A 25333-nucleotide genomic window follows, 5' to 3' on the forward strand; every position below is an offset into this window, starting at 1 on the left:
CTGCCGAGCCGTGTCAGTCATGCCTTGACGCGCTGACCTCCGTGACCCTGGGGGTCGGACCCCGTCAAGGTCACTGACCCCGTCAAAGGTCAAGGGGTCGAGCGTGACCTTGCCATCCCTGGATCTGAAGGATGATCTTTGCTTATTAGACACAATTCTTATCTAAATTACTGCTTATTAGTCGAAAAGATTATCTTTATTAAATGACAATGATGGCCATAACCATCTGGTGTCATGTGCAGAAGACTTACATTGAAAATCTAAAAACTTCGCGGGCCGGCACTCTTTCAGAGAACGACAAATGATGAAATTTCGAGATTCTTAGCAACTAATTTTCATTGTTTGAAGATTCGATGTCCATCCAGTTGTTCCAATGCAGTTAGATTTACAAGATAAGTGCAATGCACATGACATTGGAGGGATATGGCTGAGCCCAACCTTATGATTATCATGTACATTACAAAAATGCTGTATAATAGGAATGTGGAAATGATGTTGCCAGCAAGCACACAGAGGGAAACAAATTTTGGGTGTATCAGTGACCGGTCCTACACTGTACCTCTGCAATTTCGAAGTGATCAGGTAAGGGAATAGAGCCGTAGGAAAAAATTTGGCACTTCTGGGTCATTTGGCACATCCGGGTCTGATAGTAAGGCATTTTGAGTACCTTTAGCACCATTTTTGTCCCCTCGCAAGGCAGTTACAAGTCCCAAGGAGATGTCAAGGCCCGTTGCAAGCCGCATTGTTTTTTTCCAACAAACGTTGGCGGATGTTGGCAGACGTTGGTGGACGCCGGTGGACGTCGAACTTTCCACCGCTGGGCGTGTAACTCACCTTTTCAACGTGTTTCAATGTGCTACATTCCGATTTTCTAGGCATTTTCTGACAAATTCTGTGAATTTCGGTAGCCTTCGAGAGTTTATTTGTTCGGAGCAAACAACCAGCCTGAAAATACGCCCTTCGTGACTTGTCTTTTCAAGCCTTCTCCGCAAACATTTCTTGTTTCTACCTCACTGGTGTCTCCTCATGGTGTGTCGCCTTTCTCACCGTCAGCGTGGTCGCGATGCTCACTGCTCTCGATGTGTAGGCTGCTCAGGCAACGTTCAAGTCCATCAAGGCCGTCGTGCCTCTCCTTGACCGTGTCCTCGTCCAGCGGTTCAAGCAGGACGCGGTACGTCAATGATGTTCATTATAGTGAGACCTCAGCGGGGTGCTCACCGTGTTCGTGTGAAGAAAACCGCATCCGGTATCTTCCTGCCTACCTCTGCGACCAACCAGCCCCTCCCAGAGGCGACCGTGATCGCCGTCGGCCCTGGTGCGCCGAATAAGGACGGTCAGGTCCTACCTACGTCGGTCAGAGCTGGGGACCGTGTTTTGTTGCCCGGTTGGGGTGGCAATGCGATCAAGGTCGGCGAGGAGGTGAGCGTATCGATGCGAGTCGTGTGGGCTCGATGCTGATGTTACGTGTGTAGGAGTACTTCCTCTTCAGGGACTCCGAGATCCTCGCGAAAATCCAGGAGTGAGCGATTTCCGTAGCTTGAGGTTAGCGAGCTATCACGTTGAGGTTCTGGCGGGGATCTTACTTCGAAAAAAAGTTTGCTACCATCTGCACCGTATCAAATACTAATTTTTCTGTCATTGTTATCTGCGCATCCCCTTGCAATTCTATGCACACTCCGCTCATCAACTGCCAGCGTCCATTTCTGGCAATGGTATGAGAATGGTATACGCTACAGATGCCCCCTCAGTCGTGGCTTAGTCGATCAGCCCTCATGGGCCATCCATGGGCCAAAACTGTGAGTTCCGTTTAATGTTCTCAAGTTTGCGTTCTGGGTTGCTTCTCTCCCTTCGTGAGTACATATCCGCTCGAAATTAGCAACGACTTTGTCTCGTGAATTGTTACAGCTGGGTAGTGACGACTCTCTACACCGTACATCGACTAGTGATTTGTAAGTACCTTCTGACCTTCCGGCAGGACGTTTGGCTGCCGACACTACCACAATATCAATAGCGCATGAGTTTCTACACAGCAGTGTATTTCCTTCGTTCTCAGGTCAGTAAGTCGATAGGATCGATGCTTTCTGGGTCAGCGCAATCAATTATCTTCTTAATCGCTCTATAAGCTGAATCACCGCGGCAGCATGCTTGACTGCTTTGGAAAGCGAAACCGGGAGCCATATTGGCCCGAGTTCGTGATCCGAAATGGGTTCTTGGAGAATTTGCAGAATATGATCGGAGATGGTACGTGGTCGTCCGGTGTATGTTGCTTCCAGTTCGTCCCTCACCATCTTCAGGTTGTTGATCGCCTTGGCTGACATCCCTCCGCTGCTGCCTGTACTCGATGGAGGAAACGGCCGTTATGCTATCCTCAACAAGCTGCTTCTAGTTGTCAGCGTTCTCAGTGGCACGTGTGACGATATTGGATATCGAATGCTTTAGTTCGAGTAGAGCGTCGGATGAGCGGGGAGCGGCATGTATGCGAGTGCGTGGTCCTTCACGCCTCGGTTTGAGCATGCCGATGCTCTTACGTGTTGTCCTCGCGGCCACGAAGACCCGTGTTCTGCTTGTAAACCTCGGATCTTCGCTCTCGGTGCAGGCCACCATGCTTCATATGTGCGGCGTGCACCCGAGGATCTCTCACCGAGCAGCTCGTCTGGATTTCGCAAAATGGCTCCCCCTCTCATCCCACCCTCTCAAACCACCCAGAACATCATGCTCCTCCTGCAGCAGTACCCGATCCTCATGAACGAGATGCTCGTCTTCTTCTGCGAGTCTATCCATCCATCGTATGCAAAGGCCGAAGACCTACTGAATATTCTTTGTACCCCTAGCCAGTGCCCAACTGCTGTCCCAAATTCTCGGTACGCAACCGCGGGGTAACCAGTCCTCGCCTTCTGGCAGCGGCGGCGCTTCCCCCGTCGTAGTCGGTGGGGTCGTCGGCGGGATCGTGAGCAATGGCGACGGCTTGCGGTACGACCTGGAGGCCCCGGTGCATCGCATCGACCTGGGCTGCGAGGACCAATATGAGGTGTGTGGTGCGTTTCTCTGAGTAGCGGTATTGCTGAAGGACGGGTGTGCGCACAGAATGGTCGAGTTCGTGACGCGGACGATCGACAAAATGCGTCGCATGGGATTACTGTCAACGCTGCGATGGAGAAGCTGGGGCTGCACGAGTATGCTCTTCCGTTGTGCATGTATTAATTTTGGTGTGCTGAATTTTGCGTGGTAGCCCTCGCGACCTGCTCCCGGGTCTTGAAGTGCGCCTCTTGCCGCACCAGGCTATTGGCGTGAACTGGTAAGTATTGGTCCATGCCTCTCCGCTGTCCCGCGCAGAACACCGTTTCAATAGGATGCTTGATCAAGAACGCAATACTCCGCGCAAAGGTGGCATCCTAGCGTACGTCTACGCCAACCTCCCTTGTTCACCTTCTTATATTAGCTCTGCGCTTAGACGACATGGGTCTAGATACGTTTCTCTCGACGACGTGAGATTAGATGTTAATTCGTCATGTAGGCAAGGGTGCAAATGATTGCAACGATGGCAATGAACCAGCCCGGCGAGGGCGACACGCACCGCCCGACGCTCATCGTCGTTCCCGCCGCGTTGCTCCTCCAGGTACGTTCGCTCTCCAACAGGCATTCCGAATGAGATATTGACTGCGTGACGCGCGCAGTGGAAGGAGGAAATTGAAACGAAGACGAACGGGATGTTCTCCGTGCACATCCGGCATGGACGCGAGAAAACTAAGTCACTCCCGAAGCTCGCAGACAAAGACGTGCGTACCCATAGCCCCCACCCTATATTTTGTCCCACGCAATCAGAGGAACTTATCTCATTTGTTAACCTTCTCCGCCACGGCAAATCTTGTTCCGGGACATTGGAAGTTGCTGCCAGGATGCTGCCGATGTGGACAGTCACCCGCCTATGACATGCGGCGCTCAGATTTTGCAGCGTGAACAGGAATATTGAACTACAAGGATTGAAGACGGAGGCTATTCGGAGAACGGGCATCGCTTGGGAGCTTGAATCGCAGTGCATCTGCGTCGCATATATAACTACTGTACAGAGTGACACTAACTCCGAGCCTCGTACCTCTTGGACATACAGAATCTGTTACGTCGCACGATAGGAGGGTCAATTCCGAGTCTGGTCAGAAGCAGGTCCTTAAAAGTGTGAGTAAATGACACCTCTACTGCACTCTCGAGAACTAACGACTGCAGTCGTGATCGGCACTCCTAGTCGCTCACGCACGGGCCGAAACTATTTCTGTCATTCATCATTCTCTCTCAGGCGTCACGATCACAACTTCCGAACATCATCATCTTGTAAAGTTTTTGAACACTGCGTCAGACTCGGAGGAGCTTCCTTCATTTGCTAACCTTCCACGGCACGAAAAAACTCCATTCGGACACCTTAGAGATCGTTAGCACAATGCTGCTATGCTGATGACGTGGATCATCAGCCACCTATAACATGCGGAACTCAGGGTCGGCAGCGCAGACAGGATCGAACCGCCAGGATTGGATACGAAGGCTGAACCGCGAGTGTGAATATCACGACTACGAGGACGTACGTCACTCGAAAGCCTGAATTGCGGCCGCGCACCTGCATTCAGGCGCAGATATATCTACTGTACAAAGTAACACTGATCACGACTGCGGGCCCGTAAGTTCTCGAGAATGCAGTAGAGGGAGATGTCATTTACTCACACTTCAAGGACATGTCTCCTCAACCAGACTCGGAAATGGACGCTCCTATCGTGCGATATAACAGACTCTGCCCGATGAATAAGAATCGGTGGAATGTTGTGAAAAGAAATGATACCGCACCTCAGGAAACATTACTGCTGGCCTTCCCTACTTTATTGCGGTCACCCTTTGCCTGGTTCCCCACCGCGACTGCGTGATCCGCGGGAGTAGGCATGTTGCGGCTCTCTTTCATGGTAATATCATCCATTAGATCGATACCCCCACGTGCTGCAGATTTTGATGTCAGCTTGATCGTCCCTAGACATGGTTTAAACGATTTCTACGGTGGTAGGTGTGCAGCGCGGACTCGTACCAAGTATGACTACGGTGGGTTTCTTACTGCCTTCGACTCCGTCGTCGTATTCATTCCTACCGTGGAATGGGAGGACGTAGTCTCTGTACACCGTAACAAAGAAGCTGCTGACTTGATGCCACGTTTCTGGATCTCTGACAACCATGCCCTGAACCATGCTAACATCTGAGCGACGCTCCCCCTGTCCATGTGGCCGGGTTTTGTCAATCAACGTCGAGTTGATATCCAGGATTTGGATTTCGAGGATCTTAGTGGAGAAAAGCGCATGAAAGTCGTTATCATGTGCGGTTAGATGTGTACCGTCGGTGATTTTCCAGAGCAACAGGTTCAAAGGGAGCTGCGACATCATATGGGAGGAACGAGGGCTTGACGTCATCGTCCAATGTATCTCACTGTCGCCGAGAAAGGCAATCTGTTTGAGCGGGACACTGAGCAGAACTTGCGTAGCAGTAGGCACATCATTTCATGCTAAATAGAGTCTTCTGTAAATATATCGGTCGACCAGCCATTGATGTTCCCAAGATGGCGGTTAATTGAAGTAAGACTGTGGTGTACGCTGAAATGAAACGATCGGTGCCTCTCCGAGCATGCGATGCCTTGGGATACTCAAGTACTCACCGTCAATACAGCATCTCTGGACTCTGAGTAGTATCTAATATCATGGGACCAGTCAACGCTCTATGCATGATGCAACGCGTTCTCGTAATACTCGCCTATCTCCCCTAGATATACCGAGTGCTCCCCGTGATGAGAAGACAACTTACGGCTCGAAGTCGATGGTCATCCTGCGCCTCGGTCAACTGGAACATCTGTCAGCATTCAACGTTCAACGTTCAAGAACGAAACTTGTAAAATCTACGCACTTAGATCTAATCCCTTGGCTAGGGTTCAACGTTCAATCTTCCCTCTCGGCCCATTTCCCATGCTCGTCCATCCGCACGTCGAACTGCCACGTCTGCGTATCCATCCACTGGTCACGGAGGAACGCGTCCCAGAAGCGCACATGTACCTCGCCCGCGCCGTCAAAGAAGTAGCCCACGACGCGTGGATCCGGGCCGAGATACTCATGTCTGTGGACCGAAGCAGCGCTCAACGACACGGAAGAAAGACGCGACACACATGCCCCACATCGGTGCAGAAGGGAGAGCACGCTGACCTCCGCGGGACAACGTCGTCCGCCGTAACATAATTCGGCCCGCGCTCGCACAGCTGTACTCCATCCAGACGACTAATAACGTCCCTCTCCTTGTCCCCGTCACGTCTGCCCTTCTCGCCCCCGCGCACCTCCTCGAGGTAGAACCGGTGCACGAGCACGTTCAGGTCCGCGCCCGAGTGCACGGCACGCACCTCGAGCCCTCCGCGCGCGCGGTACGTCCGCGGGAGGTGTATGCGCGTGCGCTCCAGCGCGGCGCACTTTTCGAGCGGCCAGCGGTGCACGGGCCACGCCGCCGCGCGTCGGTAGTCGCGTAGCTGCTTGAGCGCGTCCTGCCGCTCTTTTTCACCAGAGCCCGGCTTGGGCTGCGGTCTGCTGGGCTTCACAGCGTTCTTGGGGAGTGCGAGCTCGCGGGGTTCGTCTTTGATTGCCATCCTGGAGGATTATATACAGATAGTAGAATGTCTGACGACGGGCAGCAGGCGGTGGAACCGGAGAAAATTTCCTGCCCGATGCGGCAATAGACGATCCTTTTTCGGAGGGTAGGAAAGCTCGGGCTCCGCCGAACGTTCGCCTTCTCCCTCGATCGGTAGGCGGTCATGTATTTTTCAGTATTAAACCCTCTCTAACTCTATCGATATTTCATAGGCGAGCGCAAGGTGTTATAATAATCGGGATATTCACGAGTCCCGCCTGTACGAACGCAACGTTATATGGCAGCGCAAGGTTCGGCGTTGGCAAAGGTGAGGAGAAACACCATTTGAACGCGCACGTCGTGGACGGAAGGGCGCACAGACATATGGTGAACGAAGTAAACATCAGTTCGTACCTCAAATCGAGGCATTGGTATCCGACCGACTCCGCCACTCCCGGCCGGTGAAAACTTTTCGAGCAGCGCCCTCGTCCATGAACCGACGAGAACACCGGCGCCGATCCAGCGTATACGTATTCCAACGAGGAAACGCGCTGGCAACCCCTCCGGCCTACATACCCCAGGACGACGACGCGGAAGAGGATGGGGTCTGACGATGATATGAATTATATACAGCTCGATCGCCGGTTCGTACAGCGTTCGGTAGATATGGACATGAGCAAGCCACAACGAACGTCCGCCGGGTGCTGCTGCTGCTGCTACGCGCTCCGCATAAGCTCGTCGACGTCTCGATCGTGCGCCGCGAAGTAAGTAGCCGTCCCAGAGGGTGAAGCGCACCGAGACGCACGAACCCGTCCAGCGACGACGACGACGCCGACGACAAAGAACAGTGCCCATCCACAGGACTAGGGTTCCAACGGGCGTTCGGAGATTGCACTTCAACTCGGGCGCGCGACTCGAGGAAAGCCGGCATCGAGCTACCTGTCTCCACGTCTGACCCGCGGTCAACATCGCGTCAGCACAAGCCCGCATGTTCGTCGACCGCGTCCTCAACACCAGTATCCGACATCCCAATCCGAGTGCAGAAGCATCTCAGCGCCCCCGTGCATATCCGAGTCGGAAGCGAGCCGCGACGAGTTCACATGACGAAGACCTCACTCTACGCCTCACTAGCACTCCTCGCACCAACAGCGCGCGACGAGGCGGCCCCCTCGACGTCTCGCGTCCGTCGGTCTGCAGCCCGCAGCGCAGGTCGAGAGAGAAAGACGGAAAGGCACACCGTGTACACGCACCCCGGGCATAGCTTTGCCCCCAAGACAACCCTGGCAGCGCACGTGGGGCCGAGGCAACTAGTAGTGGGAACCGACACCGCGCGCGCAGGTACGCACCTGTGGGCGCGCGTGTGTGCCGTCGAAGATCGAAGCGTGCCCACACACACCGCATATATATCGGCCGCCTTCTAGATCTCCTGCGCAGAAGGACGGGAGCTCCGATCTGGGTGTGTCTCACGCGGAACGCGTGCTGGGTTCCTGGCTTCATGGCGCAAATGGAGAGCCCGAAGCGCGGCTTCACCTCGGCGAAAAGAAGAGAGAGACACGTCCGACAGAGCGTGTGCGTCCTCCGCGAGGGGTTGGGATATATATAAGCGTTGTAGCGGCGGGAGTGCGCAGGGAGAGACTTGCGCGACGTGTGCGTCGCTAGGACAAGGGCAGTCGCTGGTGCATCGCATGACGTCCCGAGGCCCGGCGCCCAAGGGTGGCCGGTTCAGAAGCGCGGTGAGCACAGGAAGCATCCACACCGCGAAGAGAAGCAAGACCGCGGGCGCTGGATGAGCCAACCCCGCGCACTCCACGAATAGCGCGAACACCCACGCACGGCGCGCACAGCAGCACAAACAGCTAACGCCTCCTCGCACAGATACGACACAGGGGCGCCAAGCCCCGTCCTAGCGGCAACTGCCAGCTCGCCAGGCACGCAAAATGGATCCGTGCGCCGCTCTCCTTCCCCGCACCAGGCTATCGACCCCGACGACGTCCGGTGCACCGATAACCGCGCGCACGCATCGCGGCTGCGATCGGACGCGAGCGGGGGTGCTCGGGCTGGGCTGGGCTGCGCGCACGGAGCATTTTTTTTTGAAGATGGGTTTCTTATCTCTGCGTCGTATCGTCATCACAGCCGCAAGCGAGACCGAATTGCAAAGGACCGGGAGGTGACTCGCCCGTGTGCCAGCCTCGCAGCGGTGTCCTATATCCCATGCCTGTTCTCCGTGGCAGACCAAGGCTGATCGCTGACGCTGCGGGTGCCAGATGCCGTACGCCTGACAGTGGTCTGTGGGAGGCAACAACGCGGAGGACGGATATGGGCAGGGGTTCGCAGCACAGGAGGCCGTGAGCGAGCAGGCACGGTGGCGTATATAGCTGTGACGTGCGTCTCGTACCTGGCACTGCGGTGCCGTTGTCGGACTCGGAGGAGATGATCTTCGATGCCCACAGAGGATCGGAGTGAAAGAGAGGAGAGACGGCGGGCATGTGATTATTGTGGTGCTGGGCGGGGAGCTCGAGCTCGAGACCTGGCCGGGCGTGCTCGAGCGTTTCCGGACGACGACGGACGACGATAACGGGAGCAGGAGCGGCGAGCGCGCGCTGTGGCGGACAAACTCCGCGTAAACTGTTCAGGCGTCGTCGCCGGATTTGGGGAAGCAAGTTGCGAGATTGGCGGGAGATGATCGAGTTCGCGTCTTCGCTGGCACGTGAGCTGCTTCTTTGCTGGGTGAAACGCGGCTGGTCGCGCGACACTGGGATGCAGCCTCGGTGGGTTTGCGTGCGCAGGGAGCGTCGGGGGCGGGTGCTGGTGTTCCTGGGCAAATAATCTGTGGAGATCTGGAGAGATGATCATCGGGAGGGCGATAAATTCCCGGCGCGCCATTGGGCGATAAGCTGCAGAAGCCGTTATCGCCAAGGACGCGCGCAGAGCTTTAATCGCTGCTCGTCCGCGTCTGCGCCCCTTCTTCTCTTCCACGAAGCCGCCTTCGCCTCCTGCCGTCTTCTCCCCCAAAGGCGAAACACTACTGCCCTCCCAGATCGCGCCGTCATGGTCAATGTAACTTACGACGCCTGTACGCCCTCTCGCGTGCCGCTCTCCTCCCCGTGCTCACCCCTTCCCCGCAGCTGGAGACATCAACTACTACGACCCCTCCACCGGCACGACCTATGTCTACAACAACGGCGACATCGCCTGGGTCCTCTGCTCCACCGCCCTCGTGTGGATCATGATTCCCGGCGTGGGCTACTTTTACGCCGGCCTCCTCCGTCGTAAAAACGCCCTCTCCATGATATGGGCGTCCATGATGTGCGTCGCCGTCGTCTCCTTCCAGGTCAGTTCATCTTTCCCGCCAATCCTTGCCTCGCTCTAACCCCCGTTTTTATTCCAGTGGTTCTTCTGGGGGTAAGCTCCCCTTGGTTTTCGTTCCGGCGCCGGACTGACGCACGCGACCCCAGCTATTCGTTGGCATTCAGCGACTCCGCCGACAGATATATTGGCAACCTGCGTGCGTATCGTCGACCCGCGCCACTCCTCGTCTGCGCACTGACCGCACGCCGTCCGCAGGCTATTTCGCCCTCAAGGGCGTCCTCGCACAGCCCTCCGTCGGGAGCGCCCGCATCCCCTCTCTCGCCTTCTGCGTCTTCCAGCTCATGTTCGCAGCCATCACGTATGCCCTCTCTCCCCTCCCTCTGCTTCTCCGCTAAACCGCGCCCGCAGACCCATGCTCGCCATCGGCGCATTCGCCGAGCGCGGCCGCCTCGGGCCCATGATGGTCTTCGTCTTCGTCTGGTCCACCCTCGTCTACGACCCCATCGCGTGCTGGACCTGGAACCCGAACGGCTGGTCCTTCGTCCTCGGCGGCCTCGACTTCGCCGGCGGCACCCCCGTGCACATCTCCTCCGGCTCCGCCGCGCTCGCCATCTCGATATACATGGGCAAGCGCCGCGGCTACGGCACCGAGCGCCTCGCGTACAAGCCCCAGAACACCACCTACGTCGTCCTCGGCACCATCTTCCTGTGGTTCGGCTGGTTCGGCTTCAACGGCGGCTCCGCGCTCTCCGCCAACTTGCGCGGCATCCAGGCGTGCATCGTGACGAACCTCGCCGCGAGCGTCGGCGGGATCACTTGGATGCTGTGGGTGCGTGCATGCGGCGGCTTCCCCGCGTTCTTACCTTTTTTTTTGTGGAAGGGGCTGATGATGTGGCACAGGATTACCGCCTCGAGCGCAAATGGTCCGCCGTCGGCTTCTGCTCCGGCGCCATCTCAGGGCTCGTCGCCATCACCCCCGGCTCCGGCTTCGTCGGCTCGCGTACGTCCCCCCCCCCCTCCATTCCTTCCCAATGCTGACTTGCGTTTGCGCACCCGCCAGCCGCGGCGGTGCTCTTCGGCTTCATGGCCGGCACGGTGTGCAACTGGGCCACGCAGCTCAAGTTCCTCCTCGGGTACGACGACTGTCTCGACGTGCGTCCGCCCCCCTCCCCTCACCCTCCCTCACCTCCCTCTCCTCACTCACCCTTACCTTCCGCAGATCTTCGCGTCACACGCGATCGGCGGCATCGTCGGAAACGTGCGCCCCATTCCTCCCTTACTCGCCCGGGATAGAGAGAGAGACTGACTGACGCGGCGTGTGGCAGATCTTGACGGGCCTGTTCGCCCAGGCGAGCGTGGCGGACTTTGACAGGATCACGACCATCCCCGGCGGGTGGCTCGACCACCACTGGCGCCAGCTCGGCATCCAGCTCGCGGACTCCGTCTCCGGCCTGAGCTACTCCTTCGTCATGACCGTGAGCCGCGCTTTCCTCCCCCCGTTCCCCGTTTCGCTCCCTCCCTTTACTCTCCCCCCCCTTTGGTGCTGCGCCGTGCCGGTCGCTAACGCGTTGCGTTCCCTCGACAGACGATCATCCTCTGGCTGATGCACTACATCCCGTACATGCGCCTGCGCGGGACGGAGGAGGCGGAGATCACGGGCATCGACGACGCCGAGATGGGCGAGTTCGCGTACGACTACGTCGGGTTCGACCTCGCCGCGTCCGGCGGGCACGCGGACGGCGAGGCGCCAGCGTCCGCGCCCGTGCCGGCGTCTGTGGACGCGAGCGTCGCGGACGAGAAGCAGGGGGAGGCGGCGTGAGCCCGGCGTTGGGTTGTGTTGTGTTGTGGAGTTTTAGTTTTTTTTTGGTCGTTGTGTGGGTGTGGGTGGGGCGGAAGAGGGTAGAGCGTCGTCACTTTCTTACTGCATATATCTGCCGAACAGACCAACAGCTTGGATATACAGGTACGGTACGTAGCAGCCGTGTCCCCCCATCCCGTCCCGTCCTATCACATCCCATCCCCGTCGTCCTATATCTATCCGTATAATAGCAATCGCAAGCACCTACTCGAGACGTGTGTATCGGTATCGCTGATAGTAGGATCGCACGGGCAGTAAGTACTAAGTAGCGCGGAGCTGATGTGACTCGACGGGTGGAAATTCGAAAACGCACGCGCGCGGAGGTGAGACAGGGGAGTTGACTAGCGTACATAACGATACGCGCGCCGCCGCGTCCGACCTCGGGCGGCGGTTAATCGCGTGCGCTCACGAGCGGTCCTGCGCGCCCCCGCCCCCGCCCCCACCGAATGTCTCGAATCCACGCAGCTCCTGGCCGCCGGCTTGCGAGGCAAAAATCGACGCGAAGAGTCGGTGGAGACCACGGCATGCACGGGGGGCGGTCACCTGTGGGGCAGCAAATGAGCGCCGTTTAGGGAGGGCTGAGCTGTGTGGGCAAGGCGGGGAGTCGGGACGCGAGGTGAGAGCACCGAGTGAGAGTTGACGTCAACGGCTTCGTGGTGTCGATCTTCAGGAGGCGCGACGTCCGGGATACGCCAAGCCCATGGCGACGCTGCTGCGACTGCCTCTATGTTCAGGCCCTCCTGATTAAGAACTCCGTCGAGTTCCTGTTCCGCATCTCTGTAACTGACTGCCACAGCGGAAACGTGTTGCGTTCTTTTTTTATCTGTGACGTTCATTGACCATCGGTCACCGCGACAGTCCATTCTTCTCCTAGAAGCCGCCGCCCGTGCCCTCAGAGAGGAGGCGTGCAAGGGATCGGCGGGCATCGATGCGCGAAACTTGGATCCACCTAGTTGTTAAATATTCTTGACGTTGACAGCTGGGACATACGGAGGTAGCACATGCACAACGCAGGTCTGCCAAACGCCCCGCATCGGGGGTGGCCAGGTGATGACGATGTCGAGGACGTGTCCGTCGTCGTCGAGCGATGACGTTGACATTGTATATCCGCACAAACACCACATTCTCGGCAATGCACATATGTGCGACGGCACGGGCATGAAGAACGTCCGCGATCATGCGCGGTCCAGCGCGAGTAACTGCGGCTCGACCACATCGATTTCGACTCGCGGTAGCAAGTCGACCCGAGGTAGGCCATCATCGCCCGAGATTACGCGGAACCAGCAGCGGGATCGAGGTGAACCTAGGTCAAATAGAGTGTCAAAAGCGATGTACTGCAGCGTCGGCAGCGCCGCTGCCGTCTGCCGAGCAGCATATTGAAGGCGACGAATGTCGCATAGTGGAGAATGACTGCGCAGTCCAAACGAAAGTGCAACAAGGGGAAGTCCGTCAAGTGCGCGTGAAATCCTGAGCTGGAAGAAAAGTCAAGACGGTAGTGAGCGATACCCTATAACACGCACCGACTGAGATGAAACAGCGAGATCGACTACCTCGCTGCGGTCCTCTTTCAGAGTAATCATCAGATACTTCAAGTCAGGCGCGACCTCCGGGATACGCTCAACAGTCTCCGGGAGCACCTCGCATGTCAGCACTACTGGCGACGCATGCTGCAGCATAACCAAAGCGGCACGATTACTCTCTTCGGGCGCCTTTATAACATCGTAGCCCAGTGTAAGTCGGCGGACACGGGAGAAGAGCTCGATAGGTGCACTTGTATCGACTTCGTCCAAGGAGGCCCAATGCGGGGACAAATCTAGACACACGGGACAGAGCCGCAACTTGAGGTGTCGAACGTTGGGGAATGCACGCGCAAGGTGAGATAGCAAGACATCCCCTGGATCGTGAATGTGCAAGGTCCGCACACGCGACCAGATTACGTCGACGCTCAATCTGTCTTGAAAACCAAACGTCAGGCGTAATTGGAGGGTCTCTAAGCAATCAGCAAAATTGCTGAGCATGCACCCTTGGAGATTGAGGTCCACGAAAAGCTCCAGCTTGATGTTTCGTGGGCGACTAGCCATCCTTGGCAACAATGCGGAACAACTTTTGCCTAAGAAGGAGAAGGAGATACTATCGAGGCATGTTAGGGCGGCAAGTGCGTCTCCTAGCGACGGTTCTGAAAGAAGGTCTTCTAGATGATCCAACCTCAAGGACTCGAGTGACTTCGCATGAAGAAGGACTTCGGAAAGTGCGAGAAGGTCCGACCTTTGCGGACGCAAGGTCCCGAGATGGAATGCGTGTACGCACGCCGGACGGCGGTACGGCTCGGCAAGCATGAAAGCACAGAAGCCAGATAGCTGTGCGTGTTTCTTGATGCTCACATCGGAGAGATAATGAGGTATGGAAATGGTGTATGCATGACGACACGTCTTCCCAAATTGCAACGCATCGACCGGAACTGCGAAGGACAAAACCGCTGCGAGAACGTCATCGTTGAGTGCTAACAATAACATAGCCTAGGCTCGATGCTGAATACGCTGCTGCATAAATCAACGGATTATTCAGTGGATTCAAAACAATTTAAGGCACGACGTACTAAATCTCAGTCCAGTTAACGTTTCTACAAAGAGTTGTCAACGTGAAGAACAATGTCAGCGAACACTGGATACTGGCACAGCCATGCACTTACATCGTACCTGCTCTCTCCAGTATCGCCCTGTGTTCAGGGCGGGGAGATGACTGGATGACTGAAAAGAAACAAGCCTGAGCGCTTCAGCGTGTGCAGTTCTAATCGTGCACGTGCGAACTCTCACATCAGCTTCAATTCTTGTTTTCAATGTCCCGGAACAAGATTTGCCGTGGCGGAGAAGGTTAACAAACGAGATGGGCTCCTCCGATTGCGTAGTGTTCAACAACTTTACAGGACCAAGGTGTTCGGAATTCATGAGGGATGGCAGAAATGGTTTTATGGCACATTCTTGCGAAACGTATTGCATTGGAAAGGATTATACAGTAGATGACTCCTCGGTGAACGTCGTCTTTAACAAGATCTGGCGCGACCCCGTCCTACAGCAATTCACAACGCACCCTATTAACGCCCTGACTATTCGCACATAACACAAAAGCTAGAAATGTGTAAATTACCCGTCGAAGGGAAATGTGAAAAATCAGATCGAAAATGCAGTGGCAGCAAGACATGCATTTCATCTCTCCATCGCAGCGTATAGTCAAATCCAACATATCCCAGTGTCGGGAGAGTCGCTGCAACCTGCTGCGCGAGACCCACGAGGCGAGCGAGATCACACTGCGGTTTTGTCATCCAGCTGTTGCGATAGCAGAGACAGAGCGCGGTCAGTTGAAGACCGTGGAGGTCTCGGGCGATGGAGAGCTGAACAACAGAAGCCAATTAAACTTTCATCCTACAGCAGCCTCAATGCACTCACCGACTGCTGATGCTCGGTGTTGGCGTCTGCGTGGGTCACGACCTTCAAATACTTCAACCTGGGTGTGAGGTCTTGCAAATGTGGGATAAGACGTGGACGGTATGTGCCGAATGAAAGCACCACGGGTGACGTGTGCCGAAGCATGTGGAGCACCATTTTCGAAGGTCCATCACTGAAATCGTCATCATGTATGAGGAGTCGGCGAACGCGAGAGAAGAGCACAAATGGGAAGTTAGACTCCAGCTCGTCCAAGGATGCCCAAAGAGGACGGGTGTCGTAGCCGCCACAACTGTCGGGTTTGAAACGTCGGACGTTGGGGAATGCGCGTGCGAGGTGATAGAGTGACCAACGCCCGCGATGGAGCCGAACACTCAGAGAGTGCACATGTGGCCAGACATTATTAATCCCAGGATTTAGACTCTGAATGGGGTTCCAATCAAGCGTCTCTAGACAGCCAGTGAGGTTCTCCAGGGCATGCCAGAAGGGCACTTCGTCGTCATGGGTAGAGAGGAAGACCTTGAGATAACGCGGGCGACTGATCATGTGTGTCAGCACTTCAAGGAATTTTGAGACCACTCGGAGGTACGAGATGCGCTCGGGGTTTAGAATGCCAGTCAACGATGGATGGAGAAAGTGCTCGTATTTAATACTCAATGACCTCAGAGATCCCGCACCACGAAGCACTTCGATAAATGCAGGGATGCATTCAGAGTATTCCTGGTTGTAATGCAGTGAAACTTCAAGGGCCTTTATGTAGAGCTTGCGAGATGGTTCTGCCACTACAAAAGAAGAGAATCCGATAAGCTGCCGCCAGCTCTTGATGGTCACAATGGAGAGGTACTGGCAGACAGCAGCATCGTACACATAACGACATGTTTGTGCCAATCGCCAGGCATCAGGTGAGGGTATGAAGGATATGATGATCTCGAGGACATCGTCATTCAACGATAAGAGCGACATCGTTTGCGCTGGGTTAGCAGATAAGTAGGGAATTTTCGAGAGCTACCACGTCACTTACGGATGTGTTTATCCAGCCGCGAAGATGAGAAAGTGCGTGAACTTGTGGAAGAGCACACCGTCGTCTATGGCAGCTAAATAAGTGGTCTAGATCTACTTGGTGTTGTACAATCGACGAGGTGCAGTTCAAAGGTCAGCAGGAACCCCTGAATACATACCCTAGGACTCGGATGTCGTTTCCGCATCCGGACAAAACTTTGAAGGTTTTCAGCTGGACTACACGGCCATCCCTTGGAGGGCTGGCAATCAGCTAAAACCGATAAGATGATGGGTGGTGCCAGAGGATGCTGCGGAAACGTCCGGATGACCTTAGCCAGAGAGTGACTACGCATATCCCGGGACCCTCTCGAGGCCTACCTCTGATGGGCAGGCGATCGAAAGGGTCTAGCTAAGCTGACCGTTCAGCACCACGCCAGCCAGCTCACGGATCTTGAATTCCGTGCAGCCGAACAACCGTTAACCGCCAAGCTTCGGGCTGTTGCAACCGTTTGTTCGGGTCGACTGGATTTGTGCTTGCCGAATTCACCCAGCCTAGGCCTGGCGGTGACTTCAAAACATACAGAAAAAATAATTTGCACCGAAATATATTTGTTGTCTCAAGTACACAATGTCTAACTACATAACAATGAAATACCCTCGCAACCGTGGATGCAAGATGTGCTGCAAATGTCAATGAAAAAAATATCTGAATCCTGGGCGGTAAGGCGTCAGTATACCGATCACACGAGTCATGCCGGCTGTGACGGCAGGGCATACCTTTCACAACCTCGCGCAGAGTGCAAACCGCCCCCTCAAAACATTCTGTCTGTCGAAGGCCAAGTCAGTTTGGTACCGCTGTGACCCAAAAAAAGAATGAACCGCAGTGCTGGCTCCTAAGCCGAAGCATCCCACTCACATCACCTCCAGCGGCACAATTTTCGCCGCGAACTTGCCCGCCGCCTGTGCCGCTGCCACCTTCTGGAACGTGTTTGTGAAAGGATGGCATTGAGCAAACAAATGATGTACTTACTAAGTTTATTGCCGCCGCCTTAGGGTGAAAAGTCGACGAGATTATGAATCAGCTCAATAGAACGTTGTGGGCTCGAAGGTAGGCTCGTTAACCAGCCTCTAGTATATAGGAAGAAAGCGTTGTTCCTCTATATAGAGGCTGCATCCTCGTATGACGGGCTTCTGAGAGGTCCCCCGTGGGAACTGCGGAGTTTGAACATGCCGACGGCAAAAACGCGCACAGAACTTTCAGGGCAAGCGAGACGCGTCGCGACGCGTATCTGAGCGTGCCCACGACACCCATATGCATACTTTTACTCATATATCCGCCATTATGCAACCCTCATCTGTTCGACAAAGTCCAGTAACAGACACCGAAACCACTGAGGAGCATCCTGAGGCCCCGACGGTGAGCCAACCACTTGAACACGGCGAAAACGTTACGAACAACACGTGCAACAACGAGTTGTCGACAGATATACAAAGCGAACCGGTAAGATACACATGATGCGGCTATACAATTTTTGAGTGTCTGCAGACTGACCGTGAATGAACAGGACACTGAGGACCAGCCACGAGATGTATTCGGTCCTCTCCTCGCACCGCAGCTCCAGCCATATGCTGCTAGCCCTCGCGGCGCATTATTAGCACATTCTACCCCTTATCTCCCGTATATACTGCCACCCCCGCTTCACTATGCATACCACGGAACGGCACAAGCACCATACTTCTCTGTACCATCAACCCCCTCCCACTTGAAGAGTTATCTCCCTTCACAATTTGTCACCATGGTCCCTCCGACAGCTATCCCTGATACCGCAATCAGAGGAACCCGAACTACTGTCAACGACATTGAAGACATTTTTATCAAGGACCTCTTCTCAGGCATTCCGATCTCCATTACAGGCCGAAGTGTCGCTGGGTGGTACAACTCTCTCCCGGTTAAGGAGCGCATTCTCCTTGCATTGCGCTGTCTAAAGAGACTCGGATTCTCGAGCATCGGGGAGTTTTTTGTTCAGCTCTTTACACCCGGCCACAATACACATCAAGAAGTGTATCAAACAATAGCTGCATTCTTGCGGAAGAGGAGCAGGCCTGGTACACACCCTATTGACATCCTCAGGCTCATATACAACCACAAGAAATCTGAGGTCTTCGAAGATGGTAGTGCCATTCCGGCTTCATTCGATTCTCTGCCTCCCTATGCGCGGTCCCCTTCCGCTCGCTTCTCTCCTTCAGTGGGTATGACTCATATATCTACGCGCGGAGATTTTCTTTCCTGGGCCCCGGAAACAATATTGGAAAGATTGGACAGCGAAGCAGAGCAGCTCCTCCAACACTCGAACGAGTTCTCCATTCATGGGAGCGCAAAGTGGGATGATCTCCTGAACTGAGACATGCATTCCATGCAGGTTCGAGTGTCAGAGCAGGTATGTAATAGATTCTACCGAATATTTAATCCTCTGACGTTATGATGTTAGGCTCCTGTGATGTTCGCCTTATTGTTGACCATTGCAGTTAATGATTGGACCAGAAAGAAGATTCAAGATTGTGTCGAGATTCGGTCACAGAGTGTTGATAGTGCGCAAGACGATGCAATGGCAGACATCTTCGAAATCTTGGAGCCAGAGGCAGACGAAAGTGAAGATGATGCTGCTGCCGATGAGACTTTGGCAATGTTGAAGATACGCAGAGACCCGTGGTTGGTATGTACACTGGTTTTCATACTGAGTTCGTCGTACTAAGACTCATCAACCACAGGGCATTATGGTCTCAATGTTTATGCTCTTGCACTTTCGGTATCAATATGCGACATGGTTCCCAACCGTCATCGGAATCATCTTATTCTTATGTAACACACCAGGACATGTGTTCCGCATTTTAAGCCGTTTCGGTCTTTTGATCTCTTATCATGCAGTTTTGGAACATCTTCACCAGCTAGGTGCAGACTCGAGTGAGCGCATAAAAAGCTGGGGTAGGAGGGTTAAGACAAAGGCCCCCAATTTTCTCATTCTGTACGACAACGTGAACAAGATGAGCCGTGCATGGCAAAAGATGTTGGCACACTCGGTATGTTCATATGAAATCACCCAAGTCAGTCAGACTCATTAGTCATTACTCCAGGACGAAGTCCACAGTGGTACTGCCGCAACTCTCATTAAGCTGGAGGATGTTCCTATGGGAGCTTTGGACTTAGATCCACTGCTTAGTAACCTGTTGAAGAAGGAACGCCTCAAGATAACACTGAAGGACCTCCTTGATGATATCGACTGGGCACATATTCGTGGTGTTGGTGCAGGCCATGTACTACGAATCTGGTTGAAGTACATTCCCATCCTGTCCCCTCGCCGTGATGCTGTGGTGAAGCTATTCACTGAGTCGCACAAAAAGCGACTGCTACGCCTTCGCAAGAGTGAAATAGAGTCACTCCGGTGCTCTAATATCGATGAATCAATGACCGTCGGCACTTTCCTTCTTATTCGCACACGAACCAAGCCCCGTGTCTTCTTTCCCATGATTATCTTGCTAATGCGCTCGCTCTGCAGCATCCATGGCATAATGACGGCCACACGTATGTCGTTACCTTCACATAGCTCATTGAAGAGGTCTCTTCCTTCATAGTAGGCATCCCTGATGAAGTCTTCATTAATTGCAAGTGCCCGGATCCTGAAAGCTATAAAGACTGCAGCCTGATGCCTTTGCAGTGAGAAGTAGGAGCCGAAACTCAGATATAACTCTTAATACCTGCTGTTCGGTCAGAATCTTAGTCGGTACAACCAGAAGAGCAATCTCAGAACATCCGTGGCTCTGAGCAGCTAGAAGTGGTGCGCATATAATGAGTATTTTGCCAGAGCCTGGAGCAATGACAAGGAATAGGTCGTTGCCGGCAATAAGATTGAGTGCGTGGTCTAACTGCCAGGGCCATACATGTGACAGGCCACATTTTTCTTGAATGAGAGTAGCCAGCCATCCCCGTGAGTCGGGTGGGTCATCATTCATAGCCAGGAGGGATAAGTTACAGATCAAGAGGTGTCTACTTGCCAGGACAGACACGTCGTCACGCTGCTCACCACGCCGCGGTCACATGACCGTGCTATACCGTTGGGCCGATGTCAATATTCAAACTCAATGATTCCCACGGGGGACCTCTCAGAGGCCTCTCACATGAGGTTCGAGACTAGCTCGAAGGAAGAGGTGGTCGGAACATGAGCTGGCACCTTCGAGAAGATATATTTATGACTTTACAACTCCGCTCGGTTCTCACTCCAGGTGAGCACGGCATGGTCGGCTGTGGATGCAGTCAAAGCAAGCCTTAAGTCAAATCTTCTCTTGGGTGGTCCATCAGCTAAGTCAGTTCAGGTCCTTTTGAGACCATAGCTGCCAATGTCTACTCATTTGAAACAAGTACACAATATAATTCTTCTATCTAAAGTGAGAAGCATCCCCTAATGAGCCTTAGATAACCTCCCAATTTTGAGAGGTGGCGGAGACCTGGCTCGTGTCGCTTTTTGTAAGGGGCGGCAGGATGTCTCCATAAGTCAAACACCGATCAGGCCATCCTCAGGTGTGGGATAAGCCACCAGCCAGGCTTTCCATCAGCTCAGATCACGCCGGCGCTCCAGGTAGGTGGATCAGCCCAGGTAGGGTTGGGCGTGTAGGGACCAGCATGGATAGCAGTCAACTGGATGAACGATCCGTGGATGGGCTTGGCATGAATATGGATATGGATGCAGATGTTTTCAGGACCCCGGCATATGCTGCAACATGTCCGATCCAGGTGCGAGTACATCAGGAAAACCCAACTTTTACTTATGACACTTATTCCGACTTTTTGTCCTTTTTTGCCTTATTCAAGGCCCATCAGTTCCCAAAAGTCGACTTTTAAGTCTCTAAGGAAATATGACTTATGGACTTTTTGTCCTTTTTTTTTACCTCATTTGAGGCCCATAAGTGCATTTAAGTCACATAAGGACACCTTTAAGTAAAAGTTGGGTTTTTCTGATGCTAGAAGTGACCTCCAAATTCGGCCAACATCTGAGACTAAGTGCGGGTAGAACAGGCCAAATCCTGGCACTCCACCTGATCCACTGTGCAGACATAGTTGAACCGTCACCAGCATGTCTGATCCGGTAGTGCGGACATTTTTGGATGGCTAGGGACAACCTCTAAGTGCCCTCTCCGAGTAAGTGAATTCCCATATCCTTAACAAGCATTACGCATCGCATTCTGACCGGAATCCTCAAATTCATGCTTCGCATCTGCTGACGATCTCACGCAATGAACTTGAAACATCGGATGGCCATTCACTTGAAGTTGTCACACTCTGCATGTTTTCTGCTCCGCTCATGAAAAAACTGCAGAGCCAGCTTGAAAACATTGCTAATGCCATTGGTAATCTATCAAAACTATTGCGGGGCAAGGAGTTGAACACCGCGATGGTTGATTCAGAAGTGGAGAGCAAAGAGGAAGATGGAAATGATGATGTACATGAGACGGAAGCTGCCCATGAAGAGTCAAGATAGTGTCGATAGGTTCAGCAATGCGTAGCATGTTCTGCGTGTCCTGGGCGATTTTTGCAATTTGTTTGTAACTTTTGGCCATTTTTTAAAGGTTATATCACAGGATGCATAACTCCTTTTTTCCTGAGGAAATAACTTGGAAAAATGCGTGGAAATCAACAAAGTTATACTGCGGGAAAAACATGAGGAAAAAACGTGTAGAAGAACAAAGCATTTCCGCAGTTTTTTCACTGGAAATAAGTTGGTCACCAAATATGATAATTTTGTCCGGGTTTTGGCATGTCCTGTCATGTCCTGTCATGTCCAGTTGCTTGATATGGTAGGCAACTTATTTTCAAGGGAAAAAACTGTGAGAATGTTTTGTTCTTTTCTCACTTTTTTCTCGAGGTTTTTCTTCTGAAAATATATTATTGATTTCCATGCTTTTTTCCAGGTTATTTCCAATGGATAAAAGTGGTAATGCTTCCTGTGTATCGGCCATGCAGGTATAAATGGACCAAATTTGGCTAACTCGATCCATTGTGCAGGTATTTGGGCCCAAATGGTGTGCGGACATAAGGGCCAAAATTCAGGGATTTTGAATCAGACATATTGGAGTATATGCCAGGGTCCTATGTTTTCTCATGGATAGGTCAGTTAGATGGATTAATCCATTGTTTTTTGCACTTAAGTCTTGTTACTCTCCACCGCTCTCATTACTAGTCTCCATTCATTCATTTCTTTTGCTATTTTATTTTGAATGCTTAATCCTTTAGTAGCAAATAATACTCTCCTTACCCCTATCATTGCCTCCTCTGAAAGCTCTTCCCTGGTTCTGTTGGAAAGTCTACCAGCAGTCAGTGCAGGCCCATTTAGCGAAAACACTCCACCAGTACTAGTGCCCGCAGTCCTAGTGTCACCTATTGTTAAGCAAAGATGAAAGCGGGAGGGAATTTATGACAAAAGTGATGCAGCTGTGCATTAGGAAAATCCAACTTTTACTTATGACACTTATTGCGACTTTTTGTCCTTTTTTACCTTATTTACAGCCATTTGTGGAATATAGGGTGTGAGCTTAAAATTTCTATTTTTGGTCACATTTTCTATTGTACACTGTATCCGCTATAGCTCTCTTAATACCTATTCGATTCCTTTGAAAATTAGTGTAATAGAACGGGATTGTGAATATGCAGGGGATAACCTGATTAGATTTTCAAAAAGTGTAAATTGAGCATATCTTGAAATACTGAGCCCATTTGCACAGTATTTCTGAGTTTCTGAGACAAACATGCCACACCTATCTAATGGGTGATCACTACATTATGTCAGGGTTAATACCTATAGGACCACCACTTTATTTTGTGTGTATTCAAGCTGTGTTCAATTGTCCCACTACATCCACTGTACAGCAGTTCCGGAGTCCTCCTGTCAGAGCACGCGACAATGGTTATCTCAGTGTCATCGCAGCTGTGCTACTCTCGCACATCTGTTTCATTCGTTCGGACTGTCTCCATTCTGTACTTCTATGCACTAGCTTCTGCGTATTAGCTTCTTCACATGATGCCTCATCTCAGGGCAAGGGTTCCAGTATGGCAACATTTCTCGAAGGATCTCAAAAGGCGGGTTATCTATCAAGCCTACACACTGGGATACACATTAACGCAGATTGCCATCTCCCTTGACATGCCAGTCTGTGTCATCCAATGCATTCAGAGACTTTGGAGTCAGATTGGAGAAGTTTTTCAGGACAGAACTGGGTTGGGCAAGTCATATATGCTGTCTTCACAGGCCGTGGAGGTGAGCAAACTTCGAACCAATATGCTTGGCCTGTTTAGACAGCTCTGATGACATAAATCAGTTCATGATAGCTCTGCTCGACAACTCACCAGATATTTACCTAAATGAGATACAGGAGGAACTTCAGGCACAGCACGACATTGAGCCCATTCAGCCAATATATACCTAAACTTCCATATAACTGAGGTGGAACATTTTGTGTAAATTTCCATAAAACTGAGTGTTGGCCAAGAATATAATATAGGATGGAGATATAGGGTTGGCCAAGACAATTAGGCTATATAGGCTGAGTGTAACGTGCTGCTGTTGTATTGCAGGGCACAAGTACCAAGCGGTACTTGTGCCCTAATATTATCTAATCTCATTATGTATTACATAATTGTTGTGTACTGTTTGTACACGCTCTGCGTGTATCGAGCATGCGTCGGTGTGTTGAAGTCAGAGACTTAACACACCACGACCTTGATACACGCACGACGCTCCAGAATAGAGCTTGGTGCACTGTATCTGAGGTTCGGTGTGATAAGGCCTTGCCCCCCCATTATACTTTTTTACAGTCCATTTCGCTCTGCGAAAAATTCTATTCGACAGCGAAGACCCCCATCAAGAAATCAAGAAGCTTAACTTGCCACCCAATGGCAAGTCAAGGCCCCAAAAACACACGAATAACACGCTCCCAGTCAAGACAGGCAGAGCACGTGGCTCTGGCAGACGTGGCCGAGAGTGCACCCAATGATGGCATGCATGCGGACACTGGCACGCCAGCCCCAGAAATAACGGACCGTGGGCAAGAACTAGCATCATCAGCCTCACGATCCCCTACACTGTCGTACGTCGAACCCCCCCGCTCAACACGAGGAGGCCGAACGGACGAGCAGCGGCGGGAACCCGCCTCTGGCCATAACGTCAGAACACCGGTGAGATCCACTGGATCTCATCAGGCCAGTGAAGAAATGGAAACAACGAGAATGGGAAGGACGCCACGACATCCTTCGCATTACTCGCAGAGATTTCCATCCCCGGCCCTACCAGCGCAACCGACCTCTTCCTTAGCGGACGAATTATGTCGTGCTAAGGATAGAGCCCCAGGAAGCACTGCAAGCATGAGTTCGTCTGAATGCGTGCGCAGAGAGAGAGCCCGAGAGACACTTCAGCGGGCTCAAGAAGAAGCGAACCGCGAGCTCGACGAACTACAAGAAAAACAAGAACGCGAGATGCAGGCCATTCGTGAGGCATATGAACGGACCCGCCACGCGCAGAATGAGTGGTTTGAAAAAATAATGGACGAACTCGAAAATTCCTCAGGAGATGAAATTGACCCAGTGGACTAACCCATCCCCTCGGGAACGAGGAACTCCATCAATGAAATAGCGGTAGAACGAGGATTATACCCCTCAGAGGTTGAGGACCCGACAGCTGATGCTCCCGATATAGTTATCGAGAGCGCGTACCGTTGGTTGGCCCGACCACAGCAAGAGGGAGAGCTGGACGAGGAATACAATCAAAGGGTGTTAATATACACCAGATACTTGGACCGGATGGCCTCAGAGTCCGAAAGGGCATTAAGGGCATTCAGAGTACAACCACCGGTATCATCGACACCTCGCGCGACGTGGGATCACTCCAATCTGGAACAGCTCCAGTAGCAGCTCCTGAAGGCAACCCCAGAAGTGATGATTCAAACGACTCCAGTCCATACCCCGGAGATGACGGGAATAACTCCGACCATTTCAGAAGAAATGGTCGAAGGCCCGCAATGCCACCTCAGGAACACCAACCTGGAGGACAACGGC

At 52.9% G+C, this 25333-nt stretch overlaps 8 protein-coding genes across 8 annotated transcripts; 4 read left to right on the top strand and 4 right to left on the bottom strand.

Moving 5' to 3' along the window:
• Window positions 1-1026: 1026 nt before the first annotated feature.
• SCP_1104300 (10 kDa heat shock protein, mitochondrial) lies at window positions 1027-1523 on the top strand (the record flags this gene model as incomplete). Its single annotated transcript, XM_027762865.1, has 4 exons — window positions 1027-1029; window positions 1088-1171; window positions 1234-1419; window positions 1473-1523. 4 exons carry the CDS (start codon window positions 1027-1029, stop codon window positions 1521-1523), a joined length of 324 nt encoding a protein of 107 aa, XP_027618666.1.
• Window positions 1524-2667: 1144 nt separating this feature from the next.
• On the top strand, window positions 2668-3957 carry SCP_1104310 (hypothetical protein; the record flags this gene model as incomplete). The annotated part of the gene is made up of 9 exons (XM_027762866.1): window positions 2668-2786; window positions 2836-3028; window positions 3085-3173; window positions 3230-3295; window positions 3350-3397; window positions 3452-3485; window positions 3554-3616; window positions 3675-3776; window positions 3886-3957. The coding sequence occupies 9 exons, from the start codon at window positions 2668-2670 to the stop codon at window positions 3955-3957; spliced, it is 786 nt and encodes a 261-aa protein (XP_027618667.1).
• Window positions 3958-4831: 874 nt separating this feature from the next.
• On the bottom strand, window positions 4832-5438 carry SCP_1104320 (hypothetical protein; the record flags this gene model as incomplete). The annotated part of the gene is made up of 2 exons (XM_027762867.1): window positions 4832-5007; window positions 5063-5438. The coding sequence occupies 2 exons, from the start codon at window positions 5436-5438 to the stop codon at window positions 4832-4834; spliced, it is 552 nt and encodes a 183-aa protein (XP_027618668.1).
• Window positions 5439-5957: 519 nt separating this feature from the next.
• Window positions 5958-6649, bottom strand: SCP_1104330 (hypothetical protein; the record flags this gene model as incomplete). Its single annotated transcript, XM_027762868.1, has 2 exons — window positions 5958-6132; window positions 6219-6649. The coding sequence occupies 2 exons, from the start codon at window positions 6647-6649 to the stop codon at window positions 5958-5960; spliced, it is 606 nt and encodes a 201-aa protein (XP_027618669.1).
• A 3029-nt stretch (window positions 6650-9678) lies between these two features.
• Window positions 9679-11758, top strand: SCP_1104340 (Ammonium transporter 1; the record flags this gene model as incomplete). Its single annotated transcript, XM_027762869.1, has 11 exons — window positions 9679-9703; window positions 9756-9961; window positions 10019-10032; window positions 10086-10135; window positions 10195-10297; window positions 10348-10768; window positions 10840-10939; window positions 11000-11091; window positions 11159-11197; window positions 11265-11414; window positions 11525-11758. The coding sequence occupies 11 exons, from the start codon at window positions 9679-9681 to the stop codon at window positions 11756-11758; spliced, it is 1434 nt and encodes a 477-aa protein (XP_027618670.1).
• A 1214-nt stretch (window positions 11759-12972) lies between these two features.
• On the bottom strand, window positions 12973-14310 carry SCP_1104350 (hypothetical protein; the record flags this gene model as incomplete). Its single annotated transcript, XM_027762870.1, has 2 exons — window positions 12973-13269; window positions 13318-14310. The coding sequence occupies 2 exons, from the start codon at window positions 14308-14310 to the stop codon at window positions 12973-12975; spliced, it is 1290 nt and encodes a 429-aa protein (XP_027618671.1).
• A 590-nt stretch (window positions 14311-14900) lies between these two features.
• On the bottom strand, window positions 14901-16442 carry SCP_1104360 (hypothetical protein; the record flags this gene model as incomplete). The annotated part of the gene is made up of 4 exons (XM_027762871.1): window positions 14901-15185; window positions 15241-16208; window positions 16259-16322; window positions 16416-16442. The coding sequence occupies 4 exons, from the start codon at window positions 16440-16442 to the stop codon at window positions 14901-14903; spliced, it is 1344 nt and encodes a 447-aa protein (XP_027618672.1).
• A 1136-nt stretch (window positions 16443-17578) lies between these two features.
• Window positions 17579-19866, top strand: SCP_1104370 (hypothetical protein; the record flags this gene model as incomplete). Its single annotated transcript, XM_027762872.1, has 6 exons — window positions 17579-17737; window positions 17802-18482; window positions 18657-18674; window positions 18726-18950; window positions 19183-19314; window positions 19369-19866. 6 exons carry the CDS (start codon window positions 17579-17581, stop codon window positions 19864-19866), a joined length of 1713 nt encoding a protein of 570 aa, XP_027618673.1.
• Between the last annotated feature and the right edge of the window lie 5467 nt (window positions 19867-25333).

The sequence above is a fragment of the Sparassis crispa genome (genome assembly GCF_003851025.1).
Source record: "Sparassis crispa DNA, contig_000011F, whole genome shotgun sequence".
Taxonomy (NCBI): domain Eukaryota; kingdom Fungi; phylum Basidiomycota; class Agaricomycetes; order Polyporales; family Sparassidaceae; genus Sparassis; species Sparassis crispa.